Source organism: Piliocolobus tephrosceles, chromosome 4, assembly GCF_002776525.5.
Source record: "Piliocolobus tephrosceles isolate RC106 chromosome 4, ASM277652v3, whole genome shotgun sequence".
NCBI classification, from domain to species: Eukaryota; Metazoa; Chordata; class Mammalia; order Primates; family Cercopithecidae; genus Piliocolobus; species Piliocolobus tephrosceles.
In genome coordinates this window covers 75,671,852-75,695,737 of record NC_045437.1, presented here as the reverse complement: position 1 = coordinate 75,695,737, position 23,886 = coordinate 75,671,852, and the positions used below count along the sequence as shown (strand labels likewise).

At 37.9% G+C, this 23,886-nt stretch overlaps 1 protein-coding gene across 1 annotated transcript in view; it reads left to right on the top strand.

Moving 5' to 3' along the window:
- The window catches only part of ARSB (arylsulfatase B), a 223,501-nt gene that overhangs the window by 19,538 nt on the left and 180,077 nt on the right, over nucleotides 1-23,886 (top strand). Inside the window, exons 3-4 of the mRNA XM_023214928.3 lie at nucleotides 4,971-5,161; nucleotides 13,801-14,008. Coding sequence (XP_023070696.2) covers nucleotides 4,971-5,161; nucleotides 13,801-14,008 — 399 coding nt within the window. The remainder of the gene's footprint in view (nucleotides 1-4,970; nucleotides 5,162-13,800; nucleotides 14,009-23,886) is intronic.

The following is a 23,886-nucleotide window of genomic DNA, read 5'->3' as shown; positions in this document are numbered from 1 at the left end:
CAGTCTGTCATTGATGGACATTTGGGTTGATTCCAAGTCTTTGCTATTGTGAATAGTGTCACAATAAACATATGTGTGCATGTGTCTTTATAGCAGCATGATTTATAATCCTTTGGGTATATACCCAGTAATGGGATGGCTGGGTCATATGGTATTTCTAGTTCTAGATCCTTGAGGAATCACTATACTGTTTTCCACAGTGGTTGAACCAGTTTACAGTCCCACCAACAGTGTAAAAGTGTTCCTATTTCTCCACATCCTCTCCAACACCTGTTGCTTCCTGACTTTTTAATGATTGCCATTCTAACTGGTATGAGATGGTATCTCATTGTGGTTTTGATTTGCATTTCTCTGATGTCCAGTGATGACGAGCATTTTTTCATGTGCCTGTTGGCTGTATGAATGTCTTCTTTTGAGAAATGTCTGTTCATATCCTTTGCCCACTTTTTCATGGGGTTGTTTGCTTTTTTCTCGTAAATTTGTTTGAGTTCTTTGTAGGTTCTGGGTATTAGCCCTTTGTCAGATGAGTAGATTGCAAAAATTTTCTCCCATTCTGTAGGTTGCCTGGTCACTCTGATGGTAGTTTCTTTTGCTGTGCAGAAGCTCTTTAGTTTAATGAGATCCCATTTGTCAATTTTGGCTTTTGTTGCTGTTGCTTTTGGTGTTTTAGACATGAAGTCCTTGCCCATGCCTATGTCCTGAATGGTGTTACCTAGGTTTTCTTCTAGGGTTTTTATGGTAATAGGTCTAACATTTAAGTCTCTAATCCATCTTGAATTAATTTTCGTATAAGGAGTAAGGAAAGGACCCAGTTTCAGCTTTCTACTTATGGCTAGCCAATTTTCCCAGCACCATTTATTAAATAGGGAATCCTTTCCCCATTTCTTGTTTTTCTCAGGTTTGTCAAAGATCAGATGGCTGTAGTTGGGTGGTATTATTTCTGAGATCTCTGTTCTGTTCCATTGGTCTGTATCTCTTGTTTTGGTACCAGTACCATGCTGTTTTGGTTACTGTAGCCTTGTAGTACAGTTTGAAGTCAGGTAGCATGATGCCTCCAGCTTTATTCTTTTGACTTAGGATTGTCTTGGCAATGCAGGGTCTTTTTGGTTCCATATGAACTTTAAAGCAGTTTTTTTCCAATTCTGTGAAGAAAGTCATTGGTAGCTTGATGGGAATGGCATTGAATCTATAAATTACCTTGGGGAGTATGGCCATTTTCACAATATCAATTCTTCCTATCCATGAGCATGGTACGTTCTTCCACTTGTTTGTGTCCTCTTATTTCACTGAGCAGTGGTTTGTAGTTTTCCTTGAAGACATCCTTTACATCTCTTGTAAGTTGGATTCCTAGGTATTTTATTCTCTTTGAAGCAATTGTTAATGGAAGTTCATTCATGATTTGGCTCTCTGTTTGTCTGTTACTGGTGTATAAGAATGCTTGTGATTTTTGCACATTGATTTTATATCCTGAGACTGCTGAAGTTGCTTATCAGCTTAAGGAGATTTTGGGCTGAGATGATGGTGTTTTCTAAATATACGATCATGTCATCTGCAAACAGGGACAATTTGACTTCTTCTTTTCCTAACTGAATACCCTTTATTTCTTTCTCTTGCCTGATTGCCCTCTCCAGAACTTCCAACACTGTGTTCAACAGGAGTGGTGAGAGAGGGCATCCCTGTCTTGTGCCAGTTTTCAAAGGGAATGCTTCCGGTTTTTGCCCATTCAGTATGATATTGGCTGTGGGTTTGTGATAAATAGCTCTTATTATTTTGAGATATGTTCCATCAATACCGAATTTATTGAGAGCTTTTAGCATGAAGGGCTGTTGAATTTTGTCAAAGGCCTTTTCTGCATCTATTGAGATAATCATGTGGTTTTTGTCTTTGGTTCTGTTTATATGCTGGATTATGTTTATTGATTTGCGAATGTTGAACCAGCCTTGCATCGCAGGGATGAAGCCCACTTGATCATGGTGGATAAGCTTTTTGATGTGCTGCTGGATTCAGTTTGCCAGTATTTTATTGAGGATTTTCGCATCAATGTTCATCAGGGATATTGGTCTAAAATTCTGTTTTTTTATTGTGTCTCTGCCAGGCTTTGGTATCAGGATGATGTTGGCCTCATAAAATGAGTTAGGGAGGATTCCCTGTTTTTCTATTGATTGGAATAGTTTCAGAAGGAATGGTACCAGCTCCTCCTTGTACCTCCGGTAGAAGTCAGCTGTAAATCTCTCTGGTCCTGGACTTTTTTTGGTTGGTAGTCTACTAATTATTACCTCAATTTCAGAGCCTGCTATTGGTGTATTCAAGGATTCAACTTCTTCCTGGTTTAGTCTTGGGATAGTGTAAGTGTCCAGGAAATTATCCATTTCTTCTAGGTTTTCTAGTTTATTTGCATAGAGGTGTTTATAGTATTCTCTGATGGTAGTTTGTATTTCTGTGGGGTCGGTGGTGATATCCCCTTTATCATTTTTTATTACGTCTATTTGATTCTTCTCTCTTTTCTTCTTTATTAGTCTTGCTAGCGGTCTATCAATTTTGTTGATCTTTTCAAAAAACCAGCTCCTGGATTCATTAATTTTTTGTGTCTCTATCTCCTTCAGTTCTGCTCTGATCTTAGTTATTTCTTGCCTTCTGCTAGCTTTTGAATGTGTTCGCTCTTGCTTCTCTAGTTCTTTTAATTGCGATGTTAGGGGGTCAATTTTAGATCTTTCCAGCTTTCTCTTGTGGGCATTTAGTGCTATAAATTTCCCTCTACACACTGCTTTAAATGTGTCCCAGAGATTCTGGTGTGTTGTATCTTTGTTCTCATTGGTTTCAAAGAACATCTTTATTTCTGCCTTCATTTCGTTATGTACCCAGTAGTCATTCAGGAGCAGGTTGTTCAGTTTCCATGTAATTGAGCGGTGTTGATTGATATCCTTCCTTTTATGAGAATTAAGAAGCCCAACCTGGATTTAGATGAACACACACCCCAAATTCATTTGAAGGGAGTCTTGCAGCCAAGAAGGTTATGATGACCACATGGCTCTTTCCACTGTTACATCTCAGCTGTGTTGCTAAACATCAGATGATGGGATAGTTGCACAACCCTGTGAATACACTAGAAACCAATGTCTTTTACACCTTAAATGAGTGACTTGTGTGGTATGTGAATTATATCTCAATGCAACTGGTAAATAAAGCATCAGAGAAGATTTGGTTGTTTAAGAAGTGTTGTCTATTTTTTTCCCCAACAGAACAGGCTGCCATCATCTTTAGGCTCAGTATTGAAGTTCAAATTTGTGAATCATTGTTATGATGAAAAGCTTCATGTGATTGTCACGTGGCTGCTTGGTATTAGTTTTGCCAAGTATTTGAATAGTTTTATTTCTGGATTTCTACTATCTGTATTATCTTTTAAATATTTGTAGTTCATGCCTTTGCTATTCAAGTATATCTGTCCTATGTTCTGCCAACTGATAGAAGGCAGCTCACACAGTTAAAGAACCTGAAGTGATTTCCTCAAGCTTTAATGCCCAGTAGTTATTAAAAACCTTAAATAGACCTCCGGTGTTTTGACATTCTAATCGCCCATATAAGGGCTGAAATTATTTTTATGGATACATTTCTTTCTCTATTACACATTAATTAACAAGTACTTTGTATTTCCTTTTCCATTATATACATAGGAGAAAAGATTGCCTTATAAAAGTTAGGACCAAAGTATTAATTGTATTCAAGATCTTGAATTTATTGGGTCATAGAAAAGGAGAATTTAATTTAAAATGAATTGATTTATTATATAAAGTATATAAAGCTCTTAATTGTCATTATAGGGAAAGTTCAGGACTGAGGAAAGAGCTAGGCCAACTTTATCATCCTCATTTTAAGGTTAATAAGCAGTATATGTCAGGAGATAGCCAAGAGTCTAGCAAATCATGTTTCTTTTTAATAACTTTATCAAAGTATAATTCACATATCATACAATTCGCCCAATTAAAATGTACAATTCAGTGATTCTTAATAAATTCAGAAGGTTGTGCCACTATCATGGCAATCCAATTGTAGAACATTTTCATCACCCCCCAAAAAGAAACTCATCTACCTTAGCAGTCACTCCCCATTTCCCCCAGTCCCTCCAGCCCTAGGCAACCACTAATCTACTTTCTATCTCTATAGATTTACATGTTATGGACATTTAATACAAATGGAATCGTATGTAGCACAGCTTATTTTAATACTTTAAAATAGAGAAATGTAATATTTTAAAATATAGAAAACATGGAACATTTGCAGAAACAACTATTAGTTGAGAAAACCCGTTTTCTTCCATGTGAAGTCGAAATTATGGGATAGGCCATTTAAATCTGGGGCGAAATTGAAATCATTATAGGTAGAAAAGTCTTATTTCAGTGCTCACTTTAGTTTGATCTGTTGACTCTGTTAAATCTAGAGATCCTCTATTATTAAAGGTTTGTGTCTTTCACCAGTGGGTGTCAGCATCTGACTAAAGATGACTCTTCCTAGAACCACTTCTGTAAATAACCTTGAAGCCAGTCTCGCAACATCAGTAACAACAAAGGTTATTTGAATCCTGCACTCATTTATGTGATCACCTTAGAGTAAAAACCTGTAACAAGTCACATTAATGATACATTATTTTTACCATTATATAGCTTTGAAGGATTAAGATTTTATCACCCTTACTGAATTTCAACTCTGATTTAAAAAAAAAAAACTGTTAGTGTTACATAATAGAGCCTATATTCTAAAGGTGAATGAGGAATAGATTTGAGTTTTTATACAGTAATGTTTTAATGCCTTCTGCTACCAGATACAGACATGTTGAGAAATGGTGCTGATTAGCCTTGTCATTTGATTAGCCTCGTCACGGGTAATCAATTGCATTAGGCAATTAAATGCTGAAACATTAGTTTGTTTAACAAGTTTTATGCTATGCTGACTATTTTCGTCTTCCATTCTTGCAGGATATCTCCTGGGTAGTGAAGATTATTATTCCCATGAGCGCTGTACATTAATTGATGCTCTGAATGTCACACGATGTGCTCTTGATTTTCGAGATGGTGAAGAAGTTGCAACAGGATATAAAAATATGTATTCAACAAACATATTTACCACAAGGGCTACAGCCCTCATAACTAACCACCCACCAGAGAAGGTAAGTTGTGCTTCTATTTACTGATAGCAAAATCTTGTTACGCTAATGTCTTTTCAGACAAATGTAGGAAAAGGCCATTGTTGTTTAGGGAAAAATCTAATAAATTCTGGGGAAGTCCTTTTCAAATTATACAATACCCCAGAATCAGCCTAGGAAGCTTGTTAAAAATGAAGATTCCTGGAGCCCACCTCTAGGGTGTGATTTATTAGGTGTGGGAGAAATCTGTACATCAGCATTTTAGAGAAACTCTTAAAAGGTGATTCTTAAGAGTGGTCCCCAGATCCTGCTTTGAGGAATACTATGTGGGTAGTATTTCAAGAGAAATATAGTTTAAAAATTTTGGTATATTATGTGCATGCGCTGTGAGTAATTAATAAAATGACTTTAAAATGATTGGCTTGGGTATAAGATGAGGCTTTATTATGATGAACTTTTGGTTAAGGGATCCATAGATTTTGGGATCAGGGCAGGTCCTCTAACCTTGTACTTCCTTCCTACAAGAATATTTTGCTATTGTAGGTCTTTTGCATTTCCATGTTAATTTTAGAATCATCTAGTCAATTTCTGTTTGCCAGCTCTCCACTCCCCAAAGTGTCTGCTTGGATTTATATTTGAATCTATAGAACAGCTTGGGGAGAATGGATGTCTTAACAATATTGGGTCTTCTAATCCATATACCTGGTACATTGATGAGCTTATTTTTCACATTTACTATACTGATGCTATTGTGTATATCATAAATAATCTTATTATTATGATTATTTTATTAACCTAGAGTTAACTTCATGAGGCAAAGTTTAAGCTAAGTTCTCTGAATTTAGCTCATACGTGCTTTTGAAATGGGAACAAATGTTTGTATTGTCAGATACTGGGCTCATTAAGAACACCCATAAAAATAATACTTCAGTGGGACCCTGACATGACAAATTATAGAATATGCATTGCTCCCTGGTTCTTCCAACTCCGTGTACTTTGCCTCTTTGACAATGCCTGGAGGTCCTTGGTGCAGGTCTGTCTTAGTCTGTTTGTGTTGCTATAAAGGAATAGCTGAGGCTGGGTAATTTGTAAAGAAAAGAGGTTTATTTGGCTCGTGGTGCTGCAGACTCTACAAGAAGGGTGGCACCAGTGTTTGCTTCTGGGTGAGCACTTCAGGAAGCTTCCACTCATAATGGAAGGTGAGGTTGAGCTGGCGTATGCAGATCACATGGCAGGAGAGGAGAGGAGAGAGAGAGAAAGAGAGAGAGAGGCGCCAGGCCTTTTGTAACAACCAGCCCTCTCAGGTACTAGTACAGTGAGGACTTACTCATAACTGCAAAGATGGCATGAAGCCATTCGTGAGGGATCCACCTCCATGACCCAGACACCTCCTATTAGGCTCCCACTGGGGATCAAATTTAAACATGAGGTTTGGAGGCAGGTCAGATATCTAAACTGTAAGAAGATCACCGTGTGGATTCTGGTTTACATACCTGTTTGGACTCGGTTTGTGGCTATTTCCTTTTCGGTTTCTGCCTACTTCAGTTCAGTACTGGAAATCTTCTCTGGATGAGTTAAATGCCAGATTACTGGCATCCTTATTTGACTTTCACAACCTAAGGTAAAATCTTTCAGAAGACAACTTTACCTTGAACTTCAAATTATATTTACACTATCAAATGTTATACAACTCCTGACATTCATTAAAAAATCTGCATATGCAGAAGTGAAAACACAGAAAGAGGTGTCCATCCTCAGGTGTGTCTCACTTTTTTGGCTATCACTGTCTTATGCTGGTATCTTGAAGCAACGTTGCTTTCTGTGAAACACGAAGAAATGGGAACATTCTCTCAAATACGTGGAAATACACAGATTTTAAGTCTAAATCTAAACAAATATTCAGATAATTGGAAAAATAGTTGCTAGGTAATTGACTTAAATCCTTGGTTTTCTTCTCTATGTTTGACATTTTATGGATGCACCTTAACACCTAATAAGGTAAAGTCTTAAGAGAACTGTGTATTGTTCTTTGAGGGAGCCACCATTTTACACATAAGCAAACTGGCTTAGAGAAGTTAAGTAACTTGTTCAAGGTCACAAAGCTATTGAGAGTCAGAATCAGAATTTAAACTCATGGTCTCTGACTCCAGACCTCATGTACTTAATCAACCTCCCTAGTTCACAGCTAATATCCAAGACTAGAGATTCTGAGTCCCAGCTCATGATTCACCTTAATGATTTCAGGCCTGACCATATATTAGAATCAGCTGGGAAACTTATAAGACCTACTGATGCCAAATATTGTGATTCATTGCTCTGAGGTTGGACCCAGTCATTGGTGTTTCATTATTCCTCCTCCCTGGCTCCTACCAGTGATTCTAATGTGCAGTCATCGCTGATGCCTGGTGCAGTGAGAGCCATTCTAGGATGGGTTATTCAGGGCATTCCTCTCAAATATGGAGAGGCAAGCAGAAGCCAGCTACCCATTACAGGTTCACAATCTGCCATACCTTAATCATGCAACAATTGTAATCTGCCCACAATACAAATTCATTCCTACTAAAGAGCAATAGAATATTATCTCACAGGGTTCCATAACATTAAGCAGATAAAATGAAGCAACTCGAGTGAAATAATAGATCTTTGTGGGTGGGCTTTCTTAACTGGGGTGGTGGGGAAAGCACGGAACTGAGGACAATAGGAAGCCCTAAGAGCCCTAAGAGCTTGCTAGCCACGGAAGGAGTGTTATTAGCATAGCTGCTGTTCATAGGTAACTGGAAATTGCCAGAGGAGAGGATGGTCATTTTCTTGTCGTGTCTGAAACGTGCTATAGCAGTATCCAGCATTCCCAGTATCCTCAAAGGAAAGTTTCAATCACAGACATAAGTGAATGAAATAATCAGTAGTCAAGCTGTAACCCAAGAATGTTTAAGACAGCTAATACATGTTTACATTTTCAATTCTGTATAAAATGATGCAACTCACCAGTTTGAGGAGCTGCACTTTTCATGATTTTATCCCAATGTTGAATCTAATTCTGGGCTAATTTCTCAGGTACTATATATAGATTGTAGCATAAGGAACTTGTTCTAAGATAAAAAGGCACATGCAGAATCCACAGACTAACTTAAAATTGTGCCTATTTTAAAAAGCACTTGAGGAGAAAAAGCATTTGGAGGTGGTTCATAACTGAAACACAGTTGCTTATGCTGGACTCAGGAAGGTACTGCTAATCACCATTTCACATGTGTTAAGAAGGAATGTCCTTTCTCTTTTTCAGCAGGATAATTCCCCATACTAGTGACACGGACTGAAAGCAACATATTCATAAAATATCTTTCTTTTAAAAACAGTCCCCCCTCAGCCGGGCGCGCTGGCTCACTCCTGTAATCCCAGCACTTTGGGAGGCCGAGGCGGGTGGATCATGAGATCAGGAGTTCGAGACCAGCCTGATCAACATGGTTAAACCCTGTGTCTACTAAAAAATACAAAAATTAGCTGGGTGTGGTGGCACGTACCTGTAATCCCAGCTACTCAGGAGGCTGAGGCAGGAGAATTGCTTGAACCCGGGAGGCGGAGTTGTGGAGAGCCAAGCTCATGCCACTGAACTCCAGCCTGGGTGACAGAGCAAGATTCTGTCTCAAGAAAGAAAAACAAAACAAAACAAAACAAAAAACACCCCCACCTCAGCACTTTGCAGAATGGAAGCAAATGTTATTTTATATTCCTAATATACTAGAAGCTTCTTAAAGAAAATGTTAATTTCTAGTGGAAGACTCTTACTTTTCCATGACACAATTTGGAAAAGAAATGTCTTAATTTAGAAGTCAAAGAAAAACAATTTCAAAACCTATCATATTTTTTTTTTCATTTATACTTTAAATTAGGCAAATACACTAAAGAAACGAAAATAAGACTTTCATCCTCACTGAAATAAGTTTTCTCAGCGTGGTGAGGATATTTACAATATATATCTTAGGAACCATATGGCATAAATAAGAAAGGGAAAAGAACCCCCAGTATCTCAAACATGAATATGCTAATAGCTTTAGGTGATAATGTCTTGCTTTTATGTAATACTTAGATATTTAGTAATGCCTAGTAATCATGCCTAGGATTTCATTTCACATTCCTAAGACATTGGAAAGGGTTATAGGTAGGGTTGGTGCAAAGGCAGCAACTGTGACAGTTGATTAGAACAGGGGTCTGGACCTAAGAAAAAGCAGGAGGAGAGTTCAGGCTCCAGTGATGGCAGCTGCTGGCTGTAGGCTGACAGTGAGCCGAGCTCTGGTTGGCAGGAGTGGGAAAATTGACCACAGCTGTTCACAGGCAGGGTCCCAGGACTAGTGGCTGCAGGTGGGGTCCTCACTGTGACTGGAGAACCTTGGAGCCCCAGTTAATTCTTTCCACTAAGCTACCATATAGTATTAAAAACACTACTCTTTCTCTTTTTTCAATTTAAAAATAGTATAGAAATAGTTCAAATTTACCACTGTTGGGGAATAAGTTATAATATCTCATGAATACAGTTCACCTTCTGAGTGTTGAAACTTTATTTTTTGTAGTATGGAATGGAAATATCCAAAATGTGCATCAGTCCTGACCTCTTGAAATGGGCTATACTACTGATATGGACTGGTATAGTTTCTTATTTTTAACCCCTCAAGAGTGTCAACTTAAAATAATCAAAAGGATCAGAATCTAGTTTAAAGAGAGTTTATTCAAATACAGAGTTTAAGGATGGCCTCTTGGGAAGCACAGATTCCAAAGAATGGAAGTCTGTGTTTCAAAGTGTAGAAGTTTGGGATTTCTTACTATATTAGTCCATTCTCATGCTGTTATAAAGAACTGCTTGGGTTCCACTGGCCCTCCAGTGAGCTGAGGGTTTTTGCAAGAAAAGAAAAAAAAAAAAAAAAGTGCCTGAGACTGGGTAATTTATAAAGGAAAGAGGTTTACTTGACTCACAATTCCACATGGCTTGGGAGGCCTCAGGAAACTTAACAGTGGTGGTGGAAGGGGAAGCAAACAAGTCCTTCTTCACATGGCAGCAGGAGAGAGAAATGCCAAGCAAAGGGGGAAAAGTGCCTTATAAAACCAGCAGATCTTGTGAGAACTTATTCACTATCACGAGAACAGTATGGGGGTAACCACCCCCATGATTCAATTAACTCCCACTGGGTCCCTCCCATGACACATGGGGATTATGGGAACTACAATTCAAGATGAGATTTGGGTGGGGACACAGACAAACCACATCACTTACATAGACAACGTTTAGGGGAGCTTAAAAGAATTTCAACATCTTTTTGTGTCAGGCTTACTGCATAGTTACAATGCTCTGATTAGTCAAGGTGGTGTTTTTCTTTTGGGAAAGGTATGTTTAACATTGCACACTGAAGATGTAACAGTCATGGTGTTTTTTAAGTCATCTGGTCTGAGTTAGGTACAGGACAATAAAGGAGGTGGTTAATCTATAACAAAGATCTTCAGTAAGAAGGGGAGGAATCTGGTCTCTGGTCTTTCCTAGTCATTTACAGAACAAGAGCAACAAGGAAGAGAGTTACTCTATAATCTAAGAAACAGAAGTTGCAAACATGCTATGTGACACAGTCTCCAGGACTTAATTTTCCCCTTGACATAGTTTAGAGGTTCCTGAAAATTTATATTCTTTTATAAAAGTGATGGTCATGTCTTTAGCTACTAAGGAATAATTATGGGAAAGATTTTCAGATTATTTTTTGCCATATTTAACAAAGTGAGTAGAATGATTTCCATACTGAATGTTTATAAGAACCTTTAATAATGGTCCCTAAATCTTTTTTTCCCTTGTCATTGTTGCAGGAACTCCCCTGTCCCCTTTCCCAGCCATTGCCTTTAGTAATCAACTGCTGGCTGGGAATCTACTGCCCTCTTTGCCCTTTCTCTCCTTCACCAGGTGGTTGCCATGTTGCTGCTAATGACCTGGGTAAGAACATTTTCTCCTTAAGCTGTGGGCTCCCTCTCTCCCCACTGTATCCCCTACTCCCTGCCACTGTTAAGAGTCCAGATCAAAGTCACAAAATCTCGTGTTTGCACTTGAGGGGGGTGGGGCCTCTGTTTCTCATACTCCAGCCTTTTGTTACCAGATGGAGTAGTCGGAAATTCTGATTTTTCCCCTAAAATTTTTTTATATAAAAACAGATTGATGTGATATTTCCCGATTTTTTAAAACTTTCTGTGGGCTGCACATTGTTGTAGCTTTCCGATTTTTCTCATCTGGACCTTGGCTGGTGGCTGGAGTTGGCTCAGTCTAGTGCTGAAGACCCAGATAGCAGTACCTACAGCAGACCCATACTGCACTGTCAGGTCAGCGATGCACCTGCACTTCTTCCTTCCGGACGTCGCAGCCGGGAACTTCATCACCCCCAGGCAAGGCATCTGTTGCGATGTCCTGCGCCATGGTCTACACGAACATAGACGCTTCAGCATGACCATGCAGCTGGAGTAGAAGGTGTGTGTGTCGAGGGGAGGCAGAGGCAGAACTGAAATGGTGTCAGAGGTTATAGAATAGACTTTTGGAATGGGAATTTGGAATGTTTCCCCATGGAAGTAATGGAAGTATGGGTTCTACATTATCATCATTTTCATTTCATCACCTGCCTCCTTAGTTTAATAGGTTTTAAAGCAATGACTTTGATATTTAGCAGCTATTTTTAACTTTTTGAGTGTAGGGAAAACATATTTCTGAGTTCCAAAGACCTGAACAATAAGTAAACTTTTGGGGAGTCTATTTGAGGTCTATGTATGGATACTCCTTTCTGCATTACAAGGATGTGTAATATAAAATTTAAAACAACTTGTCAACAGTGAAGAATGAAATATGAACACCCCCGAAAGTCTGTTTCTAACCATTTTCATTCATTTATGAGATTTAAATGCCTCAGATACTTTAACAGAATTATATGTTTATTTTTGGGTTAAACTAGTTGTTGTCTCTTTGAGGGTTTTCAACTCATTAAAGAATTCTGTAGGAGCACTATGAAGAGAATGCCTTCAGAAAGGCTCATTAAAACGCAGAAGCTGACCTGAAATACCACTAATGCTAAATGTTGCAAATTGATGTAAGTGGTAAAATAGAATCCGTGTGTCATACTTCTTAGTATCAGGAATTAAACTGGTCTTATGTTTGGTCCTGCATCAAAGACTAACAAGGCATGGTGTTCACTTTTTTTCTCATAAAATATATTTTTTAAATATACTAAGCCTCTTCTAAAAGATGAGGGCTTATTTTCAGCTAAAGCAAAAAGCTAAGCATCTATTGGTACATATCCATATCGTAATAGTGGGTTTTTCCAATAGGAAATTGCTCTTCAATTAATGTGGAGTTGGACAAATCACACATATAACCTTTCTAAGCCTCAGTCAACTCATCTGTAAAATTGCTATAACATAGGGTGGTTTCATTAAATGAGATAGAATATGTAAATTATTATCATGCTGTCTAGTGTGTAGACAACATTTAATATGTGGTTGCCATTAGTGATATTATTTGTTTGGATTAGATCCATTGAGGCCATTCTGGGACTCTGGCTTTTATTTCCAATTTTTTGTCTTGTGTCTTTTGTTATGTTTTTTAATATATTTATTGAGACAAAATTTACATACCATAAAATACACTCATTTAAAGATATAATTCATTAGTAAATTTTCAGAGTTATGCAACCATGACCACAATCTAAGTTTAAAACATTTTCATCATCCCCCGAAAAAAAACCTTGTACCTGTTAGCAATCACTCACCATTCCTCTCCCCAACAATTTCCTACAGCCCCAGGCAACCACTCTCCATCTCTATAGATTTGCCTATATTTCTGGACATTTCATGTCAATGAAATTGTATAATATGAGGACTTTTATGATTGATTGATTTCACTTAGTATAATGTTTTCAAGATTTATCTATGTTGTAGTATATAAGAATACTTTATTTTATTTATTGCCGTATGTTGCTGAAAATATACCATATTTTGTTTTTCCATTCATCAATTGATAGATGTTTGCGTTGTTTCTACTCTTTGGCTATTATGAATAATGTTGCAATGAACATTCATGCAAGTTTTTGGGTGGATATATGCTTTGATTTCTCTAGAAATGGAAATGCTGGGTCATATGGTAACTCTATGTTTTGCAATTTCAGGAACTGCCAAAATGTTTCTTCAAAGTGGCTACGTGGGCCATTTTACATTCCTGCTAGTAATGAGTGACAGTTCCAATTTCTCCATATCCTCAACAATACTTGTTCTTTTCCATTTTTAAATTATCACCATCCTAGCAGATGTGAAGTGTTACCTCATTGTGGTTTTAATTTGCATCTTAATAATGACTGATGATGTTGACTGTCTTTACATGTGTTTATTGCCTTCTGTATATCCTCTCTGGAGAAATTGCTATTCAGATTCTTTGCCCATTTTGTAGTTGAGTTGTCTTTTTTCATTGAGTTGTAAGGGTTCTTTATATATTTTGGAGATGAGTCCCTTATCATATATGTGATTCACAAATACTTTCAGTCCTTTCTGTAGGTTGTCTTGATACTATTTTTATTAATGCATAGATCTGAGCTGTCTTATCCTTCTACATTTAATGCTTCCATGTCCTCTTAACTGATTTGCACAAACTTTCTTTCCAGCCTCTGTTTCTCTACCTTGCTCTCCAGTCTGTGCATGAGCCCCTTCAGGTCCCTGAGGAATACCTAAAGCCATATGACTTTATCCAAGACAAGAACAGGCATCACTATGCAGGAATGGTGTCCCTTATGGATGAAGCAGTAGGAAATGTCACTGCAGCCTTGAAAAGCAGTGGGCTCTGGAACAACACGGTGTTCATCTTTTCTACAGGTAAGTCTGTTAATAGGAAAATCATCTCTTGGCAAAGAGATGGTATTCGATAGGTAGAATGAAGACAAATTGGAGCAGTTAGCATTGCCTTATTTAAATAAATGCAAACTGCAATAGTGGAGACATGATAATGCAACCATGTGAATGGAAAGATGTATCTAAAGAAAAAGAGTGATGGGCTTCCCCCTTTCCCTCAGATATCAAAATATTCTGGGGCTGTGGCTTGAAAACACATGTTCACTAACTGAGTATGTATGAGTGGACATCACTCATATACAGGGCTGCTGGGTAGTGAATCCCTAGAGTGGCTTGTTCCCAGCTCTCTCTACAACCCAGATATCTTCTATGGCCACAACTCCTGCCAACTAGAAGGGTCTCTGTATCGTTGCAAAGAAACAGATTGTGACATTATGAAGACAGATAAATAATGGAGCCATTTAAATCTACACAAGTGTCTCCAAGTTTAGAATTTTTTTTTTTTTGTATTAAAATTGTTTTGGGGGCTGGGCACGGTGGCTCATGCCTGTAATCCCAGCACTTTGTGAGACCATGGTGGGTGGATCACCTGAGGTCAGGAGTTCGAGACCAGCCTGACCAATATGGTGAAACCCCCATCTCTACTAAAAATACAAAAATTAGCCAGGCGTGATGGTGAGCGCCTGTAGTCCCAGTTACTCGGGAGGCTGAGACAGGAGAACTGCTTGAACCCAAGAGGTAGAGGTTGCAGTGAGCCGAAACTGTGCCACTGCACTCCAGCCTGGGCAATAGAGCGAGTCTCCGTCTCAAAAAAAATTTTTTTTTTCTGACAATAAAAGTTATATATGTTATTGTAGACAAATTAGAAAAGAAGGGAGAAATAAAACTCATAATCTCAAAGATTACTTTTGAAAATCACTTTCATTATGGCAATGCCATTCTGATTCCTAATCTGTTACATATGCAACTTCCCCCGCTTATTAGAGATGGTTTTCTAAAATTTCACTGTGTTGTGCTTTGAGTGTAGATCGTCATTTATTCATCATGCTGAGTACTCAGAGAGCACTTTCAATCTGAAAATGCAGATCCTTTTGTTATAGGGAATTTTCTTGTATGTTTTATTTTGAAATTGTGTGGCCCTCCATCCCACCTTTCCCTATTTTTTCTGTACAAAACTCCTATTATTTGGTTACTAGGTCAGTCCTCTAATTTTTCTTAGTCTTTTTTTTCCCGTCTCCTGTTTTCTTTATTTTTCTTCTTCTATTTGGGAAATCTTATTGTTTTGTAAGCTTTCTATTGAATTTATTTCAACTGCCATGTCTATTAATTAACGGCAACTCTTTTGCGTTTTCTGATAATTCCTTTTTTGTAAAGTTCTGTTTTTAATTTATAGATGTCATAACTTGTTTCCCCAAAGCCTGTGCTCTTAACCATTACTCTTATATGTGTGTTATGTGTGTATATATATGTATGTATATGTTTTTTTTTTTAAAGTTTACTGATATTGCCAATATTATCTCTCTTCCTTTTGAGTTCTTTTTTTTTTTTTTTTCAGTTTGTTTATATCTTTGTTTTAGTCTGTCTTTAATGAGAGTGGTTTGGTTTTCTCAAATCCCTAGAGATTCTTGGCTGGAGTCTAACAATTTGATGGAAACTTCAAGTACGAGGTCAGGCTTGTCATCTGGTGAGTTTTACTGTAAAGTAACCATGTAGGGGTGAGGTGACATGCTGAGGAATTCATCTTGGTGTTCTACTCATACTTTTGTGGTTTTGTTGTTTTACGAGTTGTTTTGTTTTGCTTTCAGTCAGGCATAGTTATTGAATGTGGCATTTGTTGAGCAGTTACTATGTGTGGGACGCAGTTCTAAGTGCTTCCTGCGAATTAGTTCAGTGAATCCTCAGGATAACGAATTCTCTGAGAACTATTATTGTCCCATGTTGCAGATATGAGAACTGAAGCACAAAGAGCATAAGTAACTTGCCCCAGTTCACGCAGCCAGGCAGAGCCTGGCTCCAGTACAGTATCCTGCCCCCCAGCTGATGATCGCAGTGTTCTCATAGGATCTCATGATATAGCAGAGCTTTCCATATGGTGTGCTGCAATATTGATCTACTGAGGAGCCTGGGCAGGGCCGGAGTAGCATCTACCCTGAGCAGCCTTATTCACTTGTGTGGGTGCTATCCAAATACCATAATTTTCTAAGTATGTCCTGCTGTAAAAAAGGTTAAACTTTGTTTTTCTCCCAAAACTTACCCTTCAGAAAAAAAAAAAAAAAAAAAAAAGGGAGACCTATTTCAATCCTTACGTGATCTCTCAGATTCTGGGAGTCATTCTCAATTTAATTGATTTTGAATATCCTGGTATAGCATTTTGATCAGTGCTGGTTTTGAATGCCTAGAGAAGTTACTAGAAAGAATCAATTAAAAAAAGATGCTAGGACATTTAACATGGATGTAGTAAAATTATTCCTGGGAAATGACCTAATTGTTGCAAGAATTGGAAGTCATAAGTTTATAAAACAAGTCTTTGTTCTAGAGATCACAATTATACAATTTCAGAACAAAGGATTTTCTGAAGTGAAAGTATATATGGATTAATGTGTTGTACTTAGGCTTAAATGTGCTCAGACAGAAGTGAAGATGCTAGTTCTGGAAGACTGTATTAAATATCTCCAAGTGGCTTTTGTAATAACATTCCCATCAAGAATGCATGGGAGGCTGGGTTTGGTGGCTCATGCTTGTGATCCCAGCACTTTGGGAGGCCAAGGCAAGCAGATCACTTGAGTTCAGGAGTTCAACACCAGCCTGGGAAACATGGTGAAACCCTGTCTGTACAAAAAATACAAAACTTAGCTGGGTGTGGTGGCATATGCCTGTAGTCCCAGCTACTGGAGGGGCTGAGGCGGGAGGATTGCTTGAGCCCAGGAGGTTGAGGCTGCAGTGAGCTGAGATTGCGCCACTGCACTCCAGCCTGGGTAACAGAGCAAGACCATGTTTCAAAAGAAGGAAAGAAAGACAGAAAGAAGAGTTCATGGGAGGAGGTGGAATACAATTTTTTTCATGATATTTGAGAATGGAAAAATATTTTAAGATAAATATTTCCTTCATTGTATGATTGCAAATATGTATGTATAATTGTACTTTCAAACAGATAGTTTGACTATTTCATAAACATCTATATTTATTCAAGCTGGTAGCAATAATATTTGGAACTTCTCACTGAGAAAATGGGGATCACCTTAAAATAGGGTTGTCTTATATTTTGATACTGTATTAATTGATATCTTAATCTTGGATCATCTTTGCTTTGTTAGGTTAAATCCAACTTGATTGTGCGTATGTATTTTTATTATACTGATGAATTCAGTTTGCTAGGGTTTCATTTAGGATTTTTGCATCAATTCAGAAGTGAAAGTGGAGTTAGTGGTTTCTTTTTTGTGTCAGGTTTTGTTGTCTTGGTTGTACTCACTTCGTAAAATAATGTGGTTAGTTTTTCCATTTTTTTCCTATGCTCTGGAATAATTTACAGAATGTTGGAAAGATCTTTCTGTTTAGCTGGTCCCTGAAGCCTTTTGTGGAGACATTTAAAAAATTATTTCCATAGTTTACATTTTTTGCTGAATTATATCTAGGTGTATGTGTTTAAAATGTTTTGAAATTAATTTTGCCTGAAATATAGTGAGCCCTGGAACTGCATGCTGAGATGATTATTCACTCCAGGAGGTTTTCCTTGTTCATATTTTAGTTTATTGCTTTTGTTCTACTTGATTTATGTCTCAAAAATATCTTTAATTACTATATTGAATCCCTGATTCAGCTTTTCTCTCATCCTTTTCATTTTTTTTTTGTCATTTTTCTCAGCCTTTGGAGCTCTTCTGCATTACCAGTTTAGACACGTTTGCAATTTTAATCCTACACTTCAATATCTCCAATATAGATTATTGTTGATTGTATTTTTAGTTTTTTTGTAGTGCTGTCTCTGTTTCAATCAGTACCCTTTTCTTCCAAGCTTGTTAGTATAGTAGTGATCACCATTTAATAAGCATTAAACCTCAGCGTAACCCTGTGAGATAGTAAATGGCTTCTTGATCCCCTTTTACCAATGAAGAAATCGAAACTTCTTTTTGAAAATAAATAAATAAATAAATAAATAAATAAATAAATAAATAAATAAATAAATAAATAAAGATAGGATCTTGCTATGTTGCCCAGACTGGTCTCAAACTCCTGGGCTCAAGTGATCCTCCCACCTCAGACTCCCAAAGTGCTAGGATTATTGATGTGAGTCGCTTAAAGAAATTAAGTGATTAGCCCAAGGGCACACAGCTAACACCTGAAAAATCCAGAATTCAAACCAAAATCTACTTGAGGTCAAAACCCAATTACCCGAATCAGTTGTCTTTTTGCATCTCATTTTCTTTTACTTTTATATCATCGCATTGTACTGCATTTCTACACTTGTGTTCACAGGACCCATCCTTTTCCTGAACCTTTCTGAATAGAACTTTTCTAAAATCTGTGTTTTTATAGGAAGTCATTGCCAGCTAGATGCTTTTCCTTGGAGTATAGTGGTGAAGGATCTGCACACACAGAATGTGTGGCCATCTTGTGGCCTCTAGTCACTGTTCCCTGGTTGATTCCTTCTGAAATCTGCAGCTTGAAGTCAGGTTAATGCATACACCTCACAGAGTTCCTGGTGGCATATAGGCATTAAGTGTTCTACTCTATTGAACCTGATCCACCTAGTTACAGTTTCTTCTCTTTTGGCACCCTAATTCTTTGACAGACTAAAAGAACCCCAGACTCTTCCTATCTCCACATTTTCAGGGCTTTATTTTTGGGGACATTCCTCAGGATACAGTGTGCCAGCACTGCCAGACCTTCTCTTTTCCTGCCTATTGTCTTCTGGGAGTTGTGATTGCTAAGCACATAGAAGTAGAGGAGGTCATAATTATCCTCTGCTTAAATTAGTGCCATCTCTTCTCAGGCTGTCTTCCTGCCTCTCTTAAGCTAAGTGGAGGGCTTTGTGTCATGAGGCAAAGCAGGGTGGGCCAGCTCTTGTTTTCTCAGCCCAGCTTCTTTGGTCTTGTAGTTTATGGACATGTCTCCAAGATTCTGGCATTATAAGCTGTCTGTCCATCTTGGTTTCTTATGTTGTGATGGGGTTTCATCTTGTTCTGTGTTTGTTGTTTTAGCAGGGTAGTAGTTCAGAGAAGCAGCACTAGTGGCTGTTACAAAGACACCATTTTTATCTGGATGCTTTTGTCACCATGGCTGATCTTTGTAGCTGCTAAATTCCAGGAACCTGCACAGGAATCTGACCTGGAGTAAAATGAGTTAAAGTTAGAGCCAACTCTTGAGTAACTAGGTCATGAGTTAAAACTAGGAAAACCGATTCTGCAACCCTGAAGAGAAAACAGTGATTGACCTCAACATCTTAATGCAGCCATTGTATATTTACATTAACTCTTTGTTTGTTTGTTTGTTTTTGAGACAGAGTCTTGCTCTGTCACCCAGGCTGGAGTACAGTAGCATGATCTTGGCTTGCTGCAATCACTGCCTCCCGGGTTCAAGTGATTCTCCTGCCTCAGGCTCCCAAATAGCTGGGATTGCAGCATGCACCACCATGTCCAGCTAATGTTTGTATTTTTAGTTGAGACAAGGTTTCGCCATGTTGGCCAGACTGGTCTCGAACTCCTGACCTCAGACGATCCACCCACCTCAGCCTCTCAGAGTGCTGGGATTACAGTCGTGACCCACCACGCCCAGCCTGTATTAACCCTTACCAGACTAATTAGTTTTACTTACATTTAGATGAGGGTTTGAATATAAGGAGAAACCTAATTTGCATTTCTTTCTCCAGAGACTTTCTGTGTTTATTGACAATTTCATTTCCTGTAGTTGAAATTAATAATGTGCTATAATAATGTAATTATAACCCAAGGACCCGGACTAACTAATCACAGAGCGGTGATTCCTTTTTTCCCACTTCTCTCACTTTACTTCACTTAGCCCTGCACTTCTTTATAAGGATAAGAATACTGGTTGCATTCACATCAATAAATGTTGAGTCCATTAGTACAGGAAACCATGAAAATAATCTGGCTTCTTGGTGTCAGGTGAAGGCATAGGCAAAGGCATAATTTTTAGATTTTGATGTTTGATAAAGCTAACTTTTAAACATTTCTGTTATAATCTGAGAGAAATCCCTGAGGCTTTTCATTCCTTGCCACCTCTACCCATGATCTTAGTGTAGTTATTCTCGGTGCACTGTCTGGGGACTACCTGCAGCAGTAGAGCATTTGTTAAAAATGCAGTTTTCAAGGTGATGGCTGCACAACATTGTGAATGTTCTAAATGTCACTGAATTGGATACTTTAAAATGGCTAATTTTATGTAATGTGAATTTCACCACAATCTTAAAAATTCCGTTTGTCAGACTCTATCACAACTCAGCTGAATTAGAAACCCAGGGACGGAGACCCAAAAATCTCCATTTTTAACAGGACTTCAGGTGATTCTTTTGCACACAGAAATTTGAGAACCTCTGAGCTAAGGTAACTCTTATTCAAACTTTGGGAATTTACCTTACAAGGAATATATGTAGTTATTTAAATTTGACAATATTTGTGTTTATACATATATCCTCCTCACTCGGAGGAATATATATATGGCAGCTGGAAACCAGCTGAGTTTGAAGTTCAACCTCTCCTAGGTAGTTTTCATTTCAGGTAAATGCACCTGTTTCTAGAAATAGACTCTTCAAAAAGCTGATGAGGAAAGCTTAAATTTAATTATTCTGCTTTCCATGTTCTTACTGCATATAAATCACAACCTTGATTGATTCATGCCATTTTTTCTGCAGTGTGTGATTAATACCACTGTTAACAAATGTTGTCTCTCTCATTACACACATACTATTCTGGGTTTGTTTTTTTATTTCTATTTTTTATTTTTATGGGTATATAGTAGGTATGTATATATTTATGGGGTACATGAGATATTTTGATACAGGCATACAATGCATAATAATCATATCTGGGTAACAGAGATATCTATGCCCTCAAGCATTTATCATTTCTTTGTGTTACAAACACTCCAATTATACTCTTTTGGTTATTTTTAAATGTATAATAAATTATTGTTAACTGTAGTCACCCTACTGTGTTATTAAATACTAGATCTTATTCATTCTATCTAAGTATATTTGTGTACCCATTAACCGTACCCACTTCCCCCCTACCCTCACCCCACTACCCTTTCCAGCCTCTGGTAACCATCTTTCTATTCTCTGTCTCTATGAGTTCAATTGTTTTAATTTTTAGCTCTTACAAATGAGTGAGAATATGGGATGTTTGTCTTTCTGTGCTTGGCTTATTTCACTTAATATAGTGACCTCCAGTTCCCTCCATGCTGTTGCACATGTTTGGATCTCATTCTTTTTTTTTTTTTTTTTTTTTTTTTGAGACGGAGTCTCGCTCTGTCGCCCAGGCTGGAGTGCAGTGGCCGGATCTCAGCTCACTGCAAGCTCCTCCCGGGTTTACGCCATTCTCCTGCCTCAGCCTCCCGAGTAGCTGGGACTACAGGCGCCCGCCACGTCACCCGGCTAGTTTTTTGTATTTTTTAGTAGAGACGGGGTTTCACCGTGTTAGCCAGGATGGTCTCGATCTCCTGACCTCGTGATCCGCCTGTCTCGGCCTCCCAAAGTGCTGGGATTACAGACTTGAGCCACCGTGCCCAGCCGATCTCATTCTTTTATGTAGCTGAATAGTACTCTATTGTGTATATGTAGCACATTTTCTTTATCCATTCATCTGTTGATGGACAGTTACATTGTTTTTAAATCTTGGCTATTGTGAATAGTGCTGCAATAAAACATGGCAGTGCAGGTATATCTTTGGTATACTGATTTTCTTTCTCTCGGATAGATACCTAGGAATGGGATTACTGGATCATATGGTCGTTTTGTTTTTAGTTTTCTGAGGAACCTTCAAACTGTTCTCCATAGTGGCTGTACTAACTTACATTCCCAACACTGTACGAAAGTACCCTTTTCTCCACATCCTCACCAACATTCGTTATTACCTGTCTTTTGGACAAAAGCCATTTTAACTGGAGTGAGATGATATCTCACTGCAGTTTTGATTGGCATTTCTCTGATAGCCAATCATGTTGAGCACCTTTTGTATACCTGTTTGCCATCTACATGTCTTCTTTTAAGAAATGTCTATTCAGATCTTTTGCCCATTTTTAATCAGATTATTAGATTTTTTTTCCCGTAGAGTTGAGTTCCTTACATAGTCTGGTTATTAGTCCCTTGTCAAATGGCTGGTTTGCAGATATTTTCTTCCATTCCATGGCTTATCTCTTCACTTTTTCTTTACTGTGCAGAAGCTTTTAAACTCAATGGAATCCTATTTGTTCATTTTTGCTTTGGTTACCTGTGCTTGTGGGATATTACACAAGAAGTCTTTGCCCAGTCCAACATCCTGGAGAGTTTCCCCAATGATTTTTTTTTTAGTAGTTTCATAGTTTGGGTTCTTAGACTTAAGTCTTTAATCCATTTTGATTTGATTTTTCTATATAGTGAGAGATAGGGGTCTAGTTTCATTCTTCTGCATATGGATATCCAGTTTTCCCAGCACCATTATTGAAGAGACTGTCCTTTCTCCAGTGTCTTTTCTTGGTACCTTTGTTGAAAATGAGTTCACTGTAGATGTATGGATTTATTTTTGGGTTCTCTATTCTCTTCGTTTTGTCTAGGTGTCTGTTTTTATGCCAGTACCATGCTGTTTTGGTTACTATAACTCTATAGTATAATTTGAAGTCAGGTAATGTGATTCCTACAGTTTTGTTCTTTTTGCTCAGGATAGCTTTGGCTATTCTGGGTCTTTTGTGGTTCCATATAAATTTTAGAATTATTTTTTCTCTTTCTATGAAGAATGTCTTTTGTATTTTGATAGGGATTGCATTGAATCTATAGATTGCTTTGGGTAGTATGGACATTTTAACAATATTGATTGTTCCAATCATGAACATGAAATATCTTTCTATTACTTTGTGTCTGCTTTAATTTCTTTCATCAATGTTTTATAGTTTGCATTGTAGAAATCTTTCACTATTTTGGTTAAGTTTATTCTTAGGTATCTTATTTTATCGGTAGCTATTGTAAATGGGATAACCTTCTTGATTTCTTTTTCAGATTGTTCACTGTTGACACATAGAAATGTTACTGATTTTTACATGTCACAGATTTTTGTATGTTGATTTTGTATCTTGTAACTTTACTGAATTTGCTTATCAGTCCTAATAGTTTTTTTTTTTTTTTTTAGCTTCTTCTCTCTCTCTTTTTTTTTTTTTTTTATTATACTTTAAGTTCTAGGGTACATGTGCATAACATGCAGGTTTGTTACATATGTATATCTGTGCCATGTTGGTGTGCTGCACCCATCAACTCGTCAGCACCCATCAATTCATCATTTATATCAGGTATAACTCCCCAATGCAATCCCTCCCCCCTCCCCCCTCCCCATGATAGGCCCCAGTGTGTGATGTTCCCCTTCCCGAGTCCAAGTGATCTCATTGTTCAGTTCCCACCTATGAGTGAGAACATGCGGTGTTTGGTTTTCTCTTCTTGTGATAGTTTGCTAAGAATGATGGTTTCCAGCTGCGTCCATGTCCCTCCAAAGGACGCAAACTCATCCTTTTTTATGGCTGCATAGTATTCCATGGTGTATATGTGCCACATTTTCTTAATCCAGTCTGTCACAGATGGACATTTGGGTTGATTCCAAGTCTTTGCTATTGTGAATAGTGCCGCAATAAACATACGTGTGCATGTGTCTTTGTAGTAGCATAATTTATAATCCTTTGGGTATATACCCAGTAGTGGGATGGCTGGG